This window comes from Daucus carota, chromosome 4 (assembly GCF_001625215.2).
Source record: "Daucus carota subsp. sativus chromosome 4, DH1 v3.0, whole genome shotgun sequence".
Classification (NCBI taxonomy): domain Eukaryota; kingdom Viridiplantae; phylum Streptophyta; class Magnoliopsida; order Apiales; family Apiaceae; genus Daucus; species Daucus carota.
In genome coordinates, this window is record NC_030384.2 from 340,287 (window position 1) to 354,451 (window position 14,165).

A 14,165-nucleotide genomic window follows, 5' to 3' on the forward strand; every position below is an offset into this window, starting at 1 on the left:
GAGGCAATGTCCTTCGACACCTAAGGAGATAGAGAACATGAAGGCAGTTCCTTATGCTTCGGCATGTGGGAGCCTAATGTATGCAATGTTATGTACGAGGCCTGATATCTGCTTTGTCGTGGGCATGGTTAGCAGATACCAGTCAAACCCAGGACAAGAACATTGGAGTGCCGTAAAAGCAATACTCAAGTACCTGCGAAGGACTAAGGAGTATATGCTGGTTTACAAGTCCTCTGATTTAGTGCCTCTGGGATATACTGATTCGGATTTCCAGACAGATAAGGATAAGAGAAAGTCCACCTCGGGATGTGTTTTTACTTTGGGAGGTGGAGCCGTAATATGGAGGAGTGTGAAGCAGAAATGCATCGCGGACTCAACCATGGAAGCCGAATATGTGGCAGCCTCGGAGGCAGCCAAAGAGGCTATATGGTTCCGAAACTTCCTGCTGGATTTGGATGTGGTTCCTAATCTGCCACAGCAAATCACGATTTATTGTGATAACACTGGTGCTGTGGCGAATACCAAGGAACCACGGGCCCATAAGGCAGCGAAACACATAGAGCGTAAGTATCACCTCATACGACAGTTCGTTAAGCGAGGAGATATCATTGTGGCTGATATAGCATCAAAGGATAACCGGGCAGATCCTTTCACGAAGAGCTTACCAGCTAAGGCTTTTCAGGAGCACGTGGAAGCGATAGGAGTCAGATACTTTGTCACATAGTTATATATAGTTGGTAGTGGATTGCTTGTAATAGACACTGATATACTCAAAGAATATCTTGAGTATAAGTGGGAGATTGTTAGGGTTATACTGAAATATTCGTTTGAAGTATATAACAATTATTTGAGAATTTTCAATGCATGTTTTCACATTGTCTGTATATTATATATTGTAGACAATCTAGTATCAAATGGGATAGCAGAAGATTAGATTGTCAGACTCCTTATATAATATAATAAAGGTTCACAGTCGCAGTGGTGTTAGACAAACCACTGGAACGGCTGAAGTATTATTTGGAAATAGTTTGTCTTGACTATTGAATAATATTTATATACTTTGTGTATATTGAACGGGATCAAAATAGTAGAATAATTGTCTCTTTAATTCTGACAATAAAGAACTAAGATTCCATGATGTTATTAATGCTTAAGTTCTTAATCCGGATATAGTGATTGACACTTGTATTTAATGCACATGCCTTGACTCATAAATTAAGTAATTTATTTTAAATTACGATGTTACATATTTGATGATGTCATAGGTATCTAACTTGTTTAGTGTGCAGAAGCAAATATCAGAGTTTAGCTGGAAATCAGAGTTTAACGACTGACAGCTGGATCAGAGTTTAAGCAATGATCAGAGTTTGCAGGCGGCTGATTTTCAGGAGCATATCTGACTAAGTAAGGAAGATAAAGATCAAGAGAGATTGTGCAGATCAGGACAGCAGAAGGATAGCTACTGATTAGATTATTTTAGGAAGCAGATAATTATAAATCAATCAGTAGATATCATGTAACTGTGTATATAAACACAGCTTAGGGTTTACTCTAGATGAGTTATCAATTGAATATCATTCGTGTAACCTAGCAGCTCTTAGTGATAAGATATAAATCACTAAGAGATTATTTGTAAGCTACTGTGATTTGTGAATAAGAGTTTAATTGAATTATTCTCTTATATTGGTGTTCTGTTTTTGATTGTGTTCACTATATTATCTTATATAGTGAGTTTATTTGGCCTAACAAGTGGTATCAGAGCGAGCTCTGTTGATATACCTACAGTGAGATCTTAATCACACAATCATGTCTGAGAAATCACAAACCAGTAGATATGAGTCACTTAGGGTTCCGATCCTCAAGGCATCTGAGTATCCTATCTGGAAGGTCAGAATGACTATGTTTTTGGAATCTACAGATCCAGAATACCTGGACAGGATTTATGATGGTCCACACATGCCAACAAAGCTTTCTGTTGTAGTTGGAGATGAACGTCAGAAGATGATCCCCAAAGAAAAGAAAGACTATACTCCTGAGGACATCTTATCAATCAGTAAAGATGCAAAAGTAAAGCACTTGTTGCACAGTGCTCTTGATAATGCAATGTCAAATAGGGTTATTGGCTGCAAAACTGCAAAAGAAATATGGGATGCCTTGGAAGTCAGATGTCAGGGAACCAAAGCCATCAAGAAAAACAGAAGAACCATACTTACTCAAGAGTATGAACACTTTGATGCAAAGTCTGGTGAATCACTAACTGATCTTTATGACAGATTTGTCAAACTGCTGAATGATCTGTCTCTAGTGGATAAAGAGTATGATTTAGAAGATTCAAATCTCAAATTTCTGCTTGCTCTTCCTGAAAAGTGGGACTTAAAAGTAACCACTATAAGAGACAATCATGATCTTGAAGACATGTCTCTGGATGATATCTTTGGAAGACTGAAAACTTATGAACTTGAAATGGAGCAAAGGAACAAACGACATGGTGGAAAACCCAAACCAGCTGCTCTAAAAGTTCAAGAAGAAACAGATGTAAAAAGCAAGGGAAAAGCACATATCAAAAAGTCTGAAACTGTGTCATCAAACTCTGATGATGACTCAAACTCTGATATACTGTCAGACTCTGATGACAGTGATACTGAGATGATGCAGCTGGCAGCACTGATGGTGAAAAGCTTCAAGAAGATGGCTTATAAGAACTTCAACAAAGGGAAGAAGTTCTCAAAGAAAGACAGAAACTCTGATAGGAAGGTCTTCAAAAGGAATGAAGGCAAAGAAGAAAAATCTGGAAAATCTGATAAGTCTAAATACACATGCTTCAATTGTGGAGAGAAAGGTCATTTTGCAACTGAGTGCAAGAAAGCTAAGAAAGAAAAAGAACAAGCCTTTATCACAAAGAAAGGAAGCTGGGCAGACTCATCAGAATCAGAGGAAGAAGTCAACTATGCCTTGATGGCAAACATGGTCAACAGTACTGAGACTGTTGAAACTAAGGTACCTCATTCCACTCTTGCTTTTGATACTGAGGATATAACTGAGTTAAGATTGTTTCTTAAAACTCTTCATGTTAGTTATAGAGATCAGACTTTAGAAAATGAAAGACTAAAATCTGAGAACTTAGATGTCAAGAAAAGGAATGATTATCTTGAAAAGGAACTAGTTCAGATGCCAGAAGTTCAGAAAGAAAGAGATGACTCTATCTTTGTTAAAAATGAACTCTTAAAGAAAAATGCTTCTCTTGAATCAGAACTTGTTAAAGAAAGAGAGATAATCAGAACTTGGACTAACTCAGGTAAGACTACTCAGAATATCTTCAAAAGTGGAAACTGGAAGAAAGGGTTAGGTTACTCTGATAAAAATGAAGCTGAGTCATATAAACAAGAAACCATTAAAATTGAAAAATCTAGGGTAGCTCCAGTAAGATTTGTGGCAGAATCAAAAACTGATACACCTAAACAGGTTAATATTGGTTTGATGACTCAGAAACAGCTTAAGCATAAGCTCAAGGAGGTTAAGAAAGAAAACAGGATTAAAGAACCTAAGAAAAATAGGAATGGAAAGGTTGGAATAAACAAAAGCAACAGTTATATGCCTATTCCAAATGCTCCTAGGAAAACTTGTCATAATTGTGGTAATTCTAATCATCTTGCTTCTTTTTGCAGGAAAAATAAGGACATAAATGTTATGTCTCCAAAATCAGAAGTTAAGACTAGAAATACTAGATTTAGGCCTGAAAATCCTTGTTTTCATTGTGGTAGTTTATGGCATTCCATTTACACTTGTAAGGAATACCATAGTTTGTATTATGTTTATGAATTGAAACCTTCTTTGAAGAAAAAGATTGATTCTCCTAGTACAACATCTGTTAAAAAGTCTGTTAACACAAACTCTGATTTAAACTCTGATTTAAACTCTGATAAATCCTCCGCTGCTAGTGTTAACAAACTTAACAAGAACAAAGGATCCAAGCAAGTCTGGGTCCTTAAAACTAACCATTAGTTGTATATGTGATTGCAGGGCAATAGGGAGAACATCCTAGTTCTGGACAGTGGATGCTCAGGACATATGACAGGAAATAAAGCCCTGCTATCATACTTTGTGGAGAAGGCTGACCCAAATGTTTCTTATGGAGATGGCAACATAGGGAAAACTTTGGGATATGGCAATATTAATCTTGGAAATGTCATCATTCAATCTGTAGCTCTGGTCTCAGGACTTAAGCACAACCTGCTAAGCATAAGTCAAATCTGTGACAGAGGATATCATGTTGATTTCCTGGAAGAACACTGTGAGGTTATCAGTAAAACCACTGGAAAAGTTGTTCTAAAAGGATACAGACATGGGAACATCTATGAAGCTAAGCTATCTTTAAACTCTGAAAGCTCTGCAATATGTCTACTTGGCAGAGCCAGTATTGAAGAAAGCTGGAACTGGCACAAGAAATTATCTCACCTGAACTTCAATAATATAAATGAGCTTGTGAAGAAAGATCTTGTGAAAGGACTTCCAAAATCAGTTTTTACTCCAGATGGACTCTGTGATTCCTGTCAGAAAGCAAAACAGAGGAAGTCTTCATTCAAAAGTAAAACTGAGTCATCAATTCTTGAGCCATATCATCTGCTTCATGTTGATCTTTTTGGACCAGTAAATATAATGTCCATTGCAAAGAAGAGATATACTCTGGTCATTGTTGATGAATTTACCAGATATACATGGGTATATTTTCTACACAGCAAGGATGAGACACCATCTTTATTGATTGAGCATGTCAGACAGCTGAACAAAATCTCTAAAGATGCAGTAAAGATCATCAGAAGTGATAATGGCACTGAGTTCAAGAATTTTAAAATGGAGGAGTTCTGTAAAGCAAATGGCATTAAACAGGAATTCTCAGCACCTGGAACACCTCAACAAAATGGTGTTGTAGAAAGAAAGAACAGGACTCTGATTGAAGCTGCTAGAACCATGTTGGAGGAAGCAAAGTTACCAACATATCTGGGCTGAGGCTGTGCAATCTGCCTGTTTCACACAGAATGCAACTCTGATTAACAAGCATGGGAAAACTCCATTTGAAATGGTTAAAGGCAGAAAACCAAATCTCAAATACTTCCATATTTTTGGATGTAAATGTTTTGTTCTGAAAAATCATCCTGAACAGCTAACCAAATTTGATTTAAAAGCTGATGAAGGAATTTTTGTTGGTTATCCTTTATCAACAAAAGCCTTCAGAGTTTACAATCTGAGAACAAGGGTAATCATGGAATCCATTCATGTGTCCTTTGATGATAAGAAAATTACTGGAATGGAAGATTTTGAAGATCATGAGCAACTGAGATTTGAAGATGAAGATGCATTCTCTGATTCCATAAACTCTGACTCTGAGACAATATCAGAACATGTCATTTCAACTCATCAACCTCAAGCACATGATGAGGGGGAGCACTTTCAAAATCAAAATCTGGATGAAAATGTTGCAGACTCGGCAGAAAACTCAAACTCTGATTCTGACTCCTCAAACTCTGATCATTCTGCATCAGAGAATCATGAGAACACATCTTCAGGGGGAGCATCAGAAACTCAGAATGCTCATGGAGATAGCATGAATAATGGGGGAGAGGCATCAGAGAATCAGAATGATACTGGCATGGATTATGGGGGAGGATCTAGTTCCAGAAATCAACTGCCACATGAAAGGAAATGGACAAAGTCTCACACACCAGACTTGATTATTGGAGATCCAGATGCTGGAGTACAAACCAGAACTGCAACAGCAAATGAGTGTTTATTCCATTCCTTTCTATCTCAGACAGAACCAAAAGAAAGTGGAAGAAGCTTTAAAGGATGCAGACTGGGTAACAGCAATGCAGGAGGAGTTAAATGAATTTGAGAGAAATAAAGTCTGGACACTTGTACCAAGACCAAAGAACAGATCAATAGGTGGTACTAAGTGGGTTTTCAGAAACAAAACAGACAGTGATGGTGTAATTACAAGAAACAAAGCCAGACTGGTAGCTAAGGGATATTCTCAACAAGAAGGAATTGACTATGATGAGACCTTTGCCCCAGTTGCCAGATTGGAAGCAATCAGAATTTTCTTGGCTTATGCAGCACACAAGAAATTCAGAGTTTACCAGATGGATGTAAAAAGTGCTTTTCTCAATGGGGAGCTGGAGGAAGAGGTATATGTTGAACAACCTCCAGGATTTGTGGACACAAAATTTCCAGATCATGTCTACAGATTGGATAAAGCACTGTATGGACTAAAGCAAGCACCAAGAGCATGGTATGAAACTCTGGCTCAATTTCTTTTGGACAGTGGTTTCAACAGAGGTACAATTGATAAAACTTTATTTTATCTCAACCATGGTAATGATCTGCTATTAGTTCAAGTCTATGTAGATGATATCATTTTTGGGTCTACTAATTCTAAACTCTGTGAGAGATTCTCAAAGCTTATGCAGTCCAGATATCAGATGAGCATGATGGGAGAAATGAGCTATTTTTTGGGACTTCAAGTCAAACAGACTGATGAGGGTATTTTCATTAATCAGTCTAAATATACAAGGAACCTGCTAAAGAAATTTGGCATGCAGGATAGCTCAGCTGCTACCACTCCAATGGCAACTGCCACTAAGTTAGATAAAGATACTGGTTCACCAGTAGAAATTACCAACTACAGAGGTATGATAGGCTCACTACTATATCTGACTGCTAGTAGACCTGATATCATGTTTGCAACCTGTCTCTGTGCAAGATTTCAAGCAGATCCAAGAGAACCACACCTTGTAGCAGTCAAAAGGATTTTCAAATATCTCAAAGGAACAGTTGAGATGGGACTCTGGTATCCCAGAGAATCAGATTTTACACTGATTGGTTACTCTGATGCAGATTTTGCAGGATGCAAAATAGACAGAAAAAGTACAAGTGGGAGCTGTCAATTTCTAGGAGGAAGATTGGTTTCTTGGTTCAGTAAGAAACAAAAATCTATCTCCACATCCACTGCAGAAGCAGAGTATATTGCTGCAGGAAGCTGCTGTGCTCAGATTTTATGGATGAAGAATCAACTACTGGACTATGGGTTAACTCTGACTCAAATTCCTATTTATTGTGATAACCAAAGTGCTATTGCTATGACAGGAAATCCAGTACAACATTCCATGACCAAGCATATCAGCATAAGGTATCATTTTATCAGAGAACATGTGATGGAAGGAACAGTAGAGCTTCACTTTGTTCCAACAGATCAGCAGTTGGCAGATATCTTCACCAAACCTCTGGCTGAAGCAACATTTACAAGGCTTGTAAACGAATTAGGGATGATCTCTGGTCCTCTCTAAACTCTGATACATTGCATGATATTATATCTGTTAGTATTTGTTGTTATAAACCTGATCTACAACTGCATCTGTTATTCTCTGATCCAAACACTGATGATTATACTCTGATTTGATAAACTCTGATATTTAAACTCTGACCCGACAAACTCTGATGACTTGAATTTTTCATGATGAAAGATACTCCTGTGAAGAATATGTTGCAAATACCTGAATTAAGTCATAAACATCTCTAAAGTCTGATTTTTGTGATATTACAGCTGTGGAAACTTTTGACACACAACACATGATTTAATTTGTTACTTAGACTGTCTTACTTCTTAAATATTAGACATGTACTCAGTAAAGAACTTGTTTTACTCCTCTTATGAGCTAAGAGTTAATTAGTTTCAGTTATGGATCCTCAAGATATTTCTTCTCAGAAAAAGAAAACAAAAGAAAACAATCTCAGGTACTCCTTTGAGATCTTAGAAAATTTGTGAAAGGAAAGATCCAAGTGCACTGCTGGTATTAAGCAAATGCATCAAAAATTAAAATAATTTTTTGGGGACTTTTCACATTCTTTGATTACTGGAGAAATACTCTGAGAAAACAAAAGTCTGATAAAGGTTATGACTCACTTACCATGAGGAGTTTCCTTCCAAAAGACAGGTGCGATTCAAAAGAGAAGAAATGGTATACTCTGATCCATATTATGAGAAACTCGGCTTATGAGATGTTTAAAACATTTTCTGATTATCTGATTCTTTCTAATATTATTTAAGAAATTTGACAATCTCTGTGACACTAGAGAATTCATGTTAACACACACCTCACTCCACTTCTGTGATTAACAATTTTTGACTTCGAGTAATTTTTGACTGGAGTTAAATAAATATTTGCAAACTCTGAGGAGCAGGTGTCGTTTAGACCTTGAATATTTATCTCTCATTATTACAAGATTCTATGATCACTCTTTGGATTGTCATATTATAAGTCATTTATTTAAACTCTGGTCAATGGTCAGCTTCTGATCGAAGTCAGAGTTAAAATAAATAATTCTTTGGTTGAGTAAATATTAGTCTTTATTATCAAACGGTATAAAATCCATTTGAATTCCTGAGTGGAGAAAAACACGGTGCATAATTGTATTTTTCTCGGAAATTGGTGCACAGTAATACAAGTTACACTCAACTATCACGCTTGTCATGATTACACTCCACTACCGCTTACTCTGACCACTGTGCATCTGCCACGTGCCCCACTAACTCAGAGATCAGAATTTCGTGTTTACACTCACATATATATCGATTTTGAATTTCTTAACTCTTCACTTTTCACACACGATTTTTACTCTCTCTCTCTCAAACCCTCTTCTCATTTTCTCTCCAACATTTTGTCAAACAACATACCTGCATAACCTCAAACTCTCATTTTCTTTTCAGAAATCATGTCGACAACTGCTTTCGAGTTCAATGGAGCAAAGTTTGTCACCAACAACTACTCAGCCATTCTGGATAACGATGAAGCCCCCAAAGAGTTTCATCTTATTCAAGATTTCTTGGCTCACAGTGAGCTGATGTATGCTCTGACTCAGCCAGAGCTAATCTCTCCTTCTCAGGTTCTCACCTTCTGGAGGACAGCAAATTACGATGATGGAGGTGAAAATGGTTCTCCATCTCTCACCTGCGATTATGAAGGTCAAGAGTATGTTGTCTCACCAGCGACTGTTAGGAAGGCTCTTCATCTTCCTGAAGAAAAGAAGTATGATGCTTCAGTACCCACTCAGACTTTGCGAGACATGATGACTTTTCTTGGGTATTCTGCGAGCACAGACAAAATGGGGGAACTTAAGCGTCCACACCTCTGCAAGGAGTGGAGCTTTTTCTATGACTGCATAACCAGGGCTTTTGGTAACAAATGCAGCAATTTTGATGCCATTCCCATCTTCAGTCAGCAGATCGGGTATTCTCTGATCCACAATCTCAAATTTGATATTGCCACATCTATATTGAGATTTATTGGTGATAGGAGAAATGAAAATATGAATATTGTCTATTATTCAAGATTTTGTCAGCTTATATTTTCTTACTGCTTCCCTGATGTGCCCATTCCTGAAAATGGAAATGAACTCCCATTTAAGATCACCAAAAGAGCTTTTACTGATCTGATTAAGAAGGATAGTAAGAAGACCAATGTACCTGTATTTGCTATTCCTGTGACTGTACAGGATAAACTGAAAGTAGCTTTACCCGACAAGTATGAAACTTTATTCTCTGATGAGAATATCCCACAGCCTCCATCTCCTGCTCATGAACCAGTAGCAAAATCTGATCCCAAACCAACCTCTGGTTCCTCTCAACAAGGACCAGTTGAAAAATCTTCACCAAAAAGGATACTCAGATCCACCAAATCCCCAACCAAACCCTCCCCTCCTCCCAGAAAAAGAAGATTTCTACAGAAAATTTCAGACTCTGAATCAGATGAAGAAATTCCTCCTCCTCCACCAGCAAAGAAACTGAGAAAGAAAATAAAGCCAACCTCTATTACTGATCTGACTGTGGAACCACCTCAGTCAGAGGATCCTGAACAAGCCTTGATTCCATTCTCTGATCAATCTGCAGAGCCAATATTGATTGAACCCCTTTCTGCAATGCCACTTGATACAGCTGCAGCTGACAAACAAATGTCAGAGTCAACCTCTGATCACAATGATCAGACAGAGGGAAACAAGTCTGTTGAAGAAAGACTTGCAGCTGATACTGATATATCAGAAAGACCCTCTGATGCTCCAAGCAAATCAGAGGATGCACAGATAGAAATGGTCCTCCAGCTAATTCAGGATTCTCTGGTTCAACCTGAAGATATTGTTGCAGCTCCTGCTCAGGAGATTCCCATGGATGAAAACTCTGAGGCAGCTACTGAAGCTCTGGAGTCACATACTCTGAGTGTTTTTCTTGCAGACATTGATGATGATGAAGGAACAGAAGTTACATCAACTCCCATTCAAGCTCCTGGTCTACACTCTATAATCTCTGAGCCAGTCAGAGAAACTACACCAAAAAGGGTTAATTCCCCAATTAAGGCACTGTCACCAGTCAGGGAATCCACTCCTTTTATAGCTCCTGCAGTTCCAGGTTCCCCACTTCCATCCTCTGAGCCTGCCAGAAGGAGAATCTGCCACTTATCTTATAATCACAAGATGTGCAGAACCACATCACCTTCTGTTGAGGACAGACTTACTTCTATTGAGGCCACTCAGGCTTCAATGCATTATACTCTAGCAGATTTGAGTGCTTCTGTGGCACAGCTGGTACAGGTTCTCACCTCTGCTGATGTCAAAAAGGGGGAGACAGCATCCAAAGACAAATGCAAATCTGATCAGCAAATGAAAAGGAAAAAGCCAGATGATGATGAGGAAGAAAAAGGGGAGATGAACAAACAGCAAAAGATGCTGCAGATCAAAGAAACAAAGAAGAACAGTAAAGAAGCAGCAAGCTCTGAGAGACCACTCAGAGAATCTCAAAAACAGAAATCTATGGAATTGACTGTTATAACTCAAGCTCAGAGTATAAGCAAAGCAGTCAGAGATTCAAATGCTCTTGTGAACTCTGAGGTGGAAAAGAAGAAAGAGAAATTGATGGCTGAAGCTGACAAGTTGATTGAAGCTGGAGACCCTGAGTCTCAGAAATTTTGTCAAACTCTGAAGTTCAGAGGCAGAGAAACCACTCTCTTCTATAAATCTCCTTCCTTGCAAGCAATTGATGAAGCCATGGCAAGGAAAATATTTGAAAAAGAAAATCCAGGAGTAGATATTGAGGCCATCAGACTTGAAGAAGAAAGATTGGCTGCTGAGAAGAAGAAGATCAGCAAAACAAAGTCTGATGAGCAAAGACAGATTACTAATCCCTCACAAAAACAGAAGGTTCCAAAGAAAAAGGGAATAGTAATCAGTGAGGTAAATTACACTGATATCAACAGACCAAGAACCAGATCTCAAACTCTGCCCGAGTCTGACTCAAAAGACAAAGGAAAGAAACCAGTTGATATAGTTCCTCCAGTTCCTTCTATGCCAAAGAAGTCAATAATTACATTAGCACCAGAGAATCCTACTAAGAGGATGATCAAGCTGAGCAAGAATATACACATAATTGCTAATGTCTCTGATCAAGCAGAAGAAAAGGAAGCTAAACTGGTCAGAAGAAGAAAAGGTGAATTCAAGTCAATTCCTGAGAAAACTTTAACCTCTGACATTGCTCAAGTTAAAGTTCCAGTAACTGAATAAAGGATTGAAGACACAAAAGTTTCCTGGTTGAAATTAAACTCTGAGAAGACTCAAGATAATCAGAAGAAAAAAAGTCTATATGGGAGTCTTGGTACAAATTTATACAAGGAAAGCCCAATGCTCACCAGAGTAAGAACTCATGGTACCATAGGGAAGGAAGCTTATGACTCAACTGGTCTTGGTCACAGAAAAGAAAAGATTCAAACAGGCTCAGCAACTACTTTCAGAGATCCTTATCCTCTGACTGAAAAAGTAGGAGAAGCTGTTACACAGAAGGATCTTGACAAAGTTGAGTCAGTACAGATTTTGATGGACACTCATGATGGGCCAGAAGATAAAGAAAAGATTGCTATATTTCTGGAATCTGGCAGAGTGTATAGAATATCAGAAGCTGATTTATTGCTGAAATCTCTGAGAGAGCTGGAACATTTTCACTACATGTTAGAGATCAAGAATGAAGCTACTCAGAGGTGGTCAGATCTGATGAAGAAAACAATTAGTGAAAAGAGAAGATTCTATGGAGTAAAGTCTGATGATGAATATATTCCACAAATAGCTCAAGATGATGGTTCTGAAATTAGCATGGAAAAGAATAGCTCTGTGATGGAGACTATTGCAAACACCAGAATCTTGGGTTATAACAATGAAGCAGACAGGCCTAGAGTTATTCAGCTTGGAGAAGCAATGAAGAGAAGCAAAGTGAATGCTTTGAGAGAAGCTATCTATCAGACTGGGGATGAAACTGAAGAACTCAGAAATGTTAAAGCCCAGATGATCCAGACTTTGAAGCTGAAGGAAGAAAATCTGATAAACCAGTTTGTCAGAGAAAGCTATGGATATAGGTTAATCTGATAGATAGTTCTGCTGGTTCTGTAAGTTGTATCTAGTCTGTGAATTATTTATGTTATGCATTTGTCCTTGATTGTTTTTGACATCATCAGTAAATATATAGAACTTGTTCATTCTGTCTAATGCACAAGTTGGGGGAGATTGTTACATATTTGATGATGTCACAGGTATCTAACTTGTTTAGTGTGCAGAAGCAAATATCAGAGTTTAGCTGGAAATCAGAGTTTAACGACTGACAGCTGGATCAGAGTTTAAGCAATGATCAGAGTTTGCAGGCGGCTGATTTTCAGGAGCATATCTGACTAAGTAAGGAAGATAAAGATCAAGAGAGATTGTGCAGATCAGGACAGCAGAAGGATAGCTACTGATTAGATTATTTTAGGAAGCAGATAATTATAAATCAATCAGTAGATATCATGTAACTGTGTATATAAACACAGCTTAGGGTTTACTCTAGATGAGTTATCAATTGAATATCATTCGTGTAACCTAGCAGCTCTTAGTGATAAGATATAAATCACTAAGAGATTATTTGTAAGCTACTGTGATTTGTGAATAAGAGTTTAATTGAATTATTCTCTTATATTGGTGTTCTGTTTTTGATTGTGTTCACTATATTATCTTATATAGTGAGTTTATTTGGCCTAACATACGAATTTATGTATTGGGCAATGACATTATATACAGAGTGGGATATTGACTATAAAAGGAAACCGTGTCCGAAAAATATATTCGGGTGATGATGTCCTCTTGAAAGCTCATAAAGATAATTATGCTTTAGTCCTGCAGGCAGATTTGTTCTTGCATAATTATAAGGTTGAGTGGATGATCAAGGATAAAAGATATTAATTAAATTAATTGTCAGAAATTAATTTAATTAATGGACATGCGATATCTTAAACATGGGGAATTTATAAGCAATTAATATGGGAGCCGAATTAAATAATTAATTTACGGAATTAGGAAAGGTAGTGCAAATATTAGTTCTTTAGTGGATAGAATTAATATTTAATGACATTGGGCCTGGCCCGGAATGTCATTAGAAGGCCTGACCTAATGATCCATGATCCCTGCTGTAGCCTATATATATTCTCGTTCTCCTAAAGCTGAAAGACACACCAAAACGAATTAATCCTAGAGTCAGAGAGAGGCAGACGTTTTTCTCAAGGAGACAGCTAGGGTTTTGGGTTTTCGGAGCTTTAAGGAGAGGCACACCTTGGGAGATCGAAGGCCACACTTCGTCCAAGGAGAATCAAGGAATACAGTAGAAGACGTGGATTTGAATCGCTTGCGCCGTAGCGATTAAGGTTAATATTCTTTTCGAACTTTTAATTAGTATCATAAAACGCAGGCCAAGGTCCGATTGTTCCTACAACTTTCTTATCAGAGTTGAGTTGATACCTCTTTAATTACAAATAGGCTTAAACATATGCCTTTCAATCTCCCCCTATTTGTTTGTTAACATAACATGCAAATTATCGAGAGGATAACTCAACTAACTGATAAGACAAAGGATTAAACATGAATTGTAAATAGCAAAAAGTTTCTAGTATTTAATTAAACATTGACCAGAATTCAAAAGATTACATTAGATTACAAAAGGATGTTCTTATTGAACTGAAAGGCATATGTTCAGCCTATTTGTATTTAAAGAGGTACAACTCAATTCAGATAAGAAAGCTCAGTAAATAGCAAGTCATCGGAATCCGTACGAA

At 37.6% G+C, this 14,165-nt stretch overlaps 1 protein-coding gene across 1 annotated transcript; it reads left to right on the plus strand.

The window, feature by feature from the left end:
- Positions 1-1,899: 1,899 nt before the first annotated feature.
- On the plus strand, positions 1,900-11,601 carry LOC135152041 (uncharacterized). Its single transcript, XM_064091466.1, has 6 exons — positions 1,900-2,160; positions 3,487-3,564; positions 8,938-9,093; positions 9,547-9,687; positions 9,892-11,024; positions 11,145-11,601. Exons 1-6 carry the CDS (start codon positions 1,900-1,902, stop codon positions 11,599-11,601), a joined length of 2,226 nt encoding a protein of 741 aa, XP_063947536.1.
- Positions 11,602-14,165: the final 2,564 nt, after the last annotated feature.

Bases quoted from the DNA above. Each gene is read 5' to 3' on its own strand.
- LOC135152041 (XM_064091466.1), top strand. From the start codon at position 1,900: ATGTTTTTGGAATCTACAGATCCAGAATACCTGGACAGGATTTATGAT. The intron at 2,161-3,486 runs GTCAGATGTCAG...TTGATGACTCAG, and splicing joins AAATATGGGATGCCTTGGAA to AAACAGCTTAAGCATAAGCT. The intron at 9,688-9,891 runs GTTGAAAAATCT...GAACCACCTCAG, and splicing joins GTTCCTCTCAACAAGGACCA to TCAGAGGATCCTGAACAAGC.